Source organism: Myotis brandtii, unplaced genomic scaffold (assembly GCF_000412655.1).
Source record: "Myotis brandtii unplaced genomic scaffold, ASM41265v1 scaffold561, whole genome shotgun sequence".
Lineage (NCBI taxonomy): Eukaryota > Metazoa > Chordata > Mammalia > Chiroptera > Vespertilionidae > Myotis > Myotis brandtii.
The window spans coordinates 526593-532382 of NW_005370085.1; the positions used below are offsets into that span (position 1 = coordinate 526593).

At 60.2% G+C, this 5790-nt stretch overlaps 1 protein-coding gene across 1 annotated transcript in view; it reads left to right on the forward strand.

The window, feature by feature from the left end:
• The window catches only part of AP3B2 (adaptor-related protein complex 3, beta 2 subunit), a 24122-nt gene extending 18937 nt beyond the window's left edge, over nucleotides 1-5185 (forward strand). The window contains exons 18-25 of the mRNA XM_014549588.1: nucleotides 254-437; nucleotides 556-616; nucleotides 1145-1251; nucleotides 1411-1639; nucleotides 2255-2339; nucleotides 2580-2677; nucleotides 4678-4816; nucleotides 4916-5185. Coding sequence (XP_014405074.1) covers nucleotides 254-437; nucleotides 556-616; nucleotides 1145-1251; nucleotides 1411-1639; nucleotides 2255-2339; nucleotides 2580-2677; nucleotides 4678-4816; nucleotides 4916-5066 — 1054 coding nt within the window. The 3' untranslated portion in view covers nucleotides 5067-5185. The remainder of the gene's footprint in view (nucleotides 1-253; nucleotides 438-555; nucleotides 617-1144; nucleotides 1252-1410; nucleotides 1640-2254; nucleotides 2340-2579; nucleotides 2678-4677; nucleotides 4817-4915) is intronic.
• The last annotated feature ends 605 nt before the right edge of the window (nucleotides 5186-5790 follow it).

The window sequence follows — 5790 nt, forward strand, 5'->3', positions numbered from 1 at the left end:
GCCCGCTCCCGCGGACCCCCGGCCAGCTCACGCAGACCCCGGCCCACTCCCGCTGAGGCTGCTATCAGGAGCCACAGGAGGTCTCAGGGATGCAGCGTAGAGAAGCAATCGGGCATGGGCTGGCGCAGGACCCCACTGGCCCAGGCTCCCCACCTCACCCCCACTTTTCAGGGCTTCCCCGCTCTTCTGGGAGGCAAGGAGTGGGAGCCCAGGCTGGGCCTGAGTACCATCTGCCCCCGCCCCCGTCCTCCAGTGAACAGAGTGAGGAGGAAGGTGAGAAGAGCAAGAGGAAGAAGAGGAAGAAGGTGACGGAGGGACAAGGAGAAGGCTCGTCCTCGGATGAGGGCAGCGATTCCAGCAGCAGCTCCTCAGAGTCCGAGGTGTCGTCGGAGAGCGAGGAGGAGCAGGGGGAGCCCGTGTCCTGGAGGAAGAAGACGGTGAGAGTCGGGCCGAGAGGGGTGGGCTCAGGGGCAGGGCCCTCCCACCTTCCGGACACTCAGTGTGTCCAGTACCCGGGCACTGCCTCCCATGCCCACACCCCGTGTTCTCTTGCAGCCTCCCAGCAGCAAAAGCGCCCCTGCAGCCAAGGAGGTGTCCCTGCTGGATCTCGAGGACTGTGAGTTTGGGGGTAGAGGTCACGGGGAAGGAGGCCTGGGGAGTGGGACTTAGGAAGGTCTGGGGGAGCTCTGGTCCTCAGGGCTTGGGCATGGGGAGAGCAGACAGCCTGGCCAGCGTGGCTCAGTGCTTGAGCATGAACCAGGAGGGGGGGTCCACCTATGAACCAGGAGGTCACGGTTTGATTCCTGTTCAAGGCACATGCCTGGGTTGTGGGCTTGATCCCAGTGGGGGGGCGTACAGGAGACAGCCGATCGATGATTCTCTTTCATCATTGATGTTTCTATCTCTCTCTCTTCCTTCCTCTCTGAAATCAATTTAAAATATACATATATATTTTAAAAAATAACACATCTTCAGGCCTGAGAGGGCACTAAATGTGGGGCTGGGGTGGAGAGTGGTTAGAGCCACCAGGCTGCCACATGCACCGCTGTCCATGGTGCTGAACCGTCTGCTCCCTGAGCCCTGCTTAATTGGGGCCAGTTTCACGTTGCCTCTCCTCACCACAGTCTTCCTCATCTGTCCACAGTCACCCCTCCCAGCGCCCAGCCTGTGTCTCCCCCCACGATTGTGTCCAGCAGTCTGGCCGCAGACCTGGAGGGCCTGACCCTCACGGACTCCCCGCTGGTCCCCTCGGTGAGTGGGATGGGACCCACAGTTCTGTGCTGCGTCCTGGGGTGTGGATCTATGTGTGGGGGGTGAAGGAAGGGAAAGTGCTGGCTGTGACCCTCGGTGGGGACAGGGCTGGGCAGGCTGCTCCTTGCTCACTCCCATCCCCCTCTCCCTCCCGTCCAGCTGCTGAGCCCGGTGTCTGGCGTGGGGCGGCAGGAGCTGCTGCACCGCGTGGCGGGCGAGGGCCTGGCTGTGGACTACACCTTCAGCCGCCAGCCCTTCTCCGGGGACCCTCACATGGTGTCTCTGCTCATCCACTTCTCCAACAGCTCCGACACCCCCATCAAGGGCCTGCATGTGGGCACCCCCAAACTGCCTGCGGGCATCAGCATCCAGGAGTTCCCTGAAATCGGTGCGGCTCCCGGGCAGTCAGTCTCTCTGCAGCTTCTGATGCCCCATTCCTGCCGGGCTAGGGGCCAGGCCCTGGGGGCACAGAGAGGGCGTCTAGCATGATCCACGCCCAGTGGGCAAGACAGGCTAGGAAGTGAGGGGGTCCTGATCAGGGCAGGGGGTGCTTGAGGCTCGGTTACTTCAAGACTGACTGCAGCCCTAGCCGGTTTGGCTCAGTGGATAGAGCATCGGCCTGTGGACCGAAGGGTCCCGGGTTCGAATCCGGTTGAGGGCACGTACCTTGGTTGCAGGCTCCTCCCCGGCCCAGGCCCAGGTCGGGGTGCATGCAGGAGGCAACCAATTGATGCGTTTTTCTCTGTTTTTCCCTTTTTTTTCCTACTCTCCTTAAAAATCAATGGGAAAAATATCCTCAGGTGAGGATTAACAAAACAAAAAGACTGACTTCCGTGGATGAGAGTGTGGTGGGGGGAAGGGGAGGGGTGTTTAGATTTCAGGAGAAAACCAGGAATGGGATTTCTCCTGGGGCGGGAAGCTGGGAGTGGTCGGCTCTGTCAGAGGAGGGAGAATGGGTCTGGGACGCAGACTCCCTCTCCCCCTCCCACCTCACCCCCTGCAGAGTCCCTGGCACCTGGAGAGTCTGCTACTGCTGTCATGGGCATTAATTTCTGTGACTCCACCCAGGCGGCCAACTTCCAGCTGTGGTGAGTGTCCGCCTCGTGGTGGGGGGCGAGGGTGGGCCCGGGAGAGGTGGGGTCACAGTGGAGAGCAGCTGGAGGTGGTGGCAGCCGGGGGTACGTCATGAGGTGGAGGGTCTGGAAGCCAGCCCACGCCCTCGGGTCTCACCTCCCTCTCCTGCTGCCCCCAAGCCCTGTCCCCAAAGTGGGAGGCGAGGGGAGAGATGGGCCTCACTGCCTCCTCCTCTGTCTTCTCCCCCCACCCAGCACCCAAGTGCGACAGTTCTATGTCTCCATTCAGCCACCTGTTGGGGAGCTGATGGCCCCGGTGTTCATGAGTGAGAATGAGTTTAAGAAGGAACAGGGTGAGTGCGCCCTGGGCGGACAGGGGTGGGACTCAGCACCATCCTCTCTAGGCCCTAGACTAGTCTAGGGCCCTCAGCTCCAGCTCACGGCCCTGCGGGGGATCCTCAGCTCATCAGACAGGGGGGCCGTGCCGTGGGGGCTCCGCAGCAGCTCCGCAGGGGCCGGGACACTTCAGTGAGGCTGTGGAGAGAGTGGGCCCTCGCCACTAGGCCAGCAAGCACTCCAGCTGGGGGAACATCGCGGGTGCGTGTCGGTGAAGGTTTCCAGGAAGGGAAAAGAGGACACGGGAGTCCCCAGCACAGGGGAGTGGTGAGAACGAGGCGGAAGGCATGTGTAGTCTCGTTTCCGGAAGCCTCAAACATGATGCTGAAGGGTTTCAGCCCTAGAATTTCAGAGCTGGATGGGGCTGGTGGGCCTAGCTCCATTGCTAGAGAGAGGCGGGCCTTGGATTCATCTTCCTGGCGGCAGAGGCGGCAGGGAAGGTGTCTGAGTGAGGGCGGGCCAGGTTCAGACCTCTGCTTCCCACAGAGGAAGCTGCAGCGTTCTGCCAGGACTGAGGCTGGGAGGAGCTGCAGCAGCTGGAGGAGGCAGGGCAGCCCCCGTGGGAGAAGCCCGGGGCTTCCTGGGCCCTGGTTTAGGTTCCAAACCTGCACTCATTTGGTCTGTGACCTTGGGCCACATTCTGACCATTTATGAGGCTGTTGCAACAGATCTGCCCAGAGACGGTGAGGACCAGGATTAGAGCCGTGACAAAGGGAGCGAGGGGCCGAGGCGGGTGGCCCCCAGGAAGACGGAGGCCTAGAAGCTGTTCTAGAATTTTGGGTTTGGATGATAAGGAGAATGGCAGTGCCCTTCACCTAGACCAGGGTCGGCACGCTTTTGCTTTTTCTGCAATGCGCCATAAAGCCAATATTTTAGGCTTTGTGGGCCGTGTGGGGAGCGGGATTTGGCCTGCAGGCTGTAATTTGCCAAACCCCTGATCTGGTAGAAAGAATGGGTTTTGGGCGAGGGGTGTGGGAAGAGCAAGGTTAGCTGTGGATAAGCTGGTTTTGCAATGCGTTTGGGAAATTCAGGGGGCGGTGTTGAGTATGCAGCTGGAAATGTGGGTCTGTGCCCAGGAAGCATGGAAGTGGGAACTGAAGCTGTGAATGTGAGTGAGATCGCCCTGGGGAGATGCTTTAAAGACCTTCAGAGCCAGCAGATAGGAGCCTTGGGGAGAGCAGGTCATTGAGGAAGGGGGCGGGGCTGGTCAAAGGGGCAGGGCCAAAGGGGGCGTGGCCTGTCAAAAGGGCAGGGGCCAGTCCCCGTGGGTTGAAGGAGACCCACTGAGGAAAGGGAGTCCTCTATGGAGGTCGTGGGCTCTGAAAGGGAGACACATCCTTGGCATGATGAGCAATCTGGCTTCTGGAGAGGACTTCTTAGGAGCAGGTAGACTTGGACACGGAGAGGCTTAAGGTACAGGGGCAAGAAAATATCACTGGTCAGGCCTGGAGGGGATGGAGCATCTCAGAGGGAGGAGAGAGGCTGCAGAGAAGGTGGGCGGGAGGGTGGACACGGAGCTCCCAGGGCTGCCTGAGAGCATGAGAGTCAGCTCTGTCGAGTGAGGCGTTGCCGGGTGCTGTGAGCGCCTGGCCAGGTCTGGAGCTGCTGCCCCCGGTGAGGTTAGGGTCCACCTGCGAGGCTGCCTGGTGAGGACCAGGCCTTGGCCAGGAGGGCAGCAGCCACAGTGCTCTGTGAGGACTCAGCCGCAGGAGCCGGGAGGGATTTGAACTTGGTTGGGTGTGGGGTCTAGGGTGCAGGAAAGCTCTAAGTGGCCACCGAGTCTTCGGTCAGTAACATGCATGGAGCCCTGGGTGGGCTGGGGAGACCCCGCAGGCTTCCTGAGGACTGTGAGGGAGAGTCAGGCCTGCCCAGGCTGGGAACTTGGAGAGGAAGCTCCGTGGGCAGACCCAGGTGAACCCATCACAGCCTCTGCCCTCATCGTGACCTCTGCCCCCAGGAAAGCTGACGGGCATGAACGAGATCACAGAGAAGCTCACGCTGCCGGACAGCTGTCGGAGTGACCACACTGTGGTGCAGAAAGTGACGGCCACGGCCAACCTGGGCCGTGTCCCTTGTGGGACGTCTGACGAGTACAGGTACTGGGCCCCTCCCCGAGGAGGAGATGGGCTGTTGGGCCTGGTCTGAAGGAGGGCCGCCGACCTCAGGGGCTGAGCCCCTCCCTCCGGCCCCCTCAGGTTTGCAGGGAGGACACTGACCAGCGGGAGCCTGGTCCTGCTGACCCTGGACGCGCGGCCCCCCGGCCCCGCCCAGCTGACCGTCAACAGCGAGAAGATGGTGATCGGCACCATGCTGGTGAAGGATGTGGTGCAAGCTCTGACCCAGTGACCCCCAAGTGTCCGACTTCTCTGCCACTGGTTTCTCCCTCATGACACCTGGGCTGTTAGCACCCCTCTCTCTCTCTCTCTCTCTCTCTCCCCCCGTCTCTCTCTCTCTTACCCTCCCTCCCTCCCAGATAAGATTCCTCATGTCAGACAGCACGCAGAGCGCCCCCCCACACACACACCACTTTCTGTGTTATTTATGGAGCAAATTCTCAATAAAGGTCTTCTCCCCAGAGGCCGGCTCATCTTTCCCTTCCAGGTTCTAAGGGGCTGGGGGAGAGCGGCTAAAGGTTCCGTTAGTGGTTCTCAACCTTCCTAATGCCGCGACCCTTTAATATACAGTGGGGCCTTGACTTATGAGTGTCCCGACTAACGAGTTTTTTGAGATACCAGCTGTCTCTTCTCTCTCTCTCTCTCTCCCCCCGTCTCTCTCTCTTTCCCTCCCTCTCTCTTTCAGATAAGATTCCTCATGTCAGACAGCACGCAGAGCGCCCCCCCACACACACACACTTTCTGTAGTTATTTATGGAGCAAATTCTCAATAAAGGTCTTCTCCCCAGAGGCCGGCTCATCTTTCCCTTCCAGGTTCTAAGGGGCTGGGGGAGAGCGGCTAAAGGTTCCGTTAGTGGTTCTCAACCTTCCTAATGCCGCGACCCTTTAATATACAGTGGGGCCTTGACTTATGAGTGTCCCGACTAACGAGTTTTTTGAGATACCAGCTGTCTCTC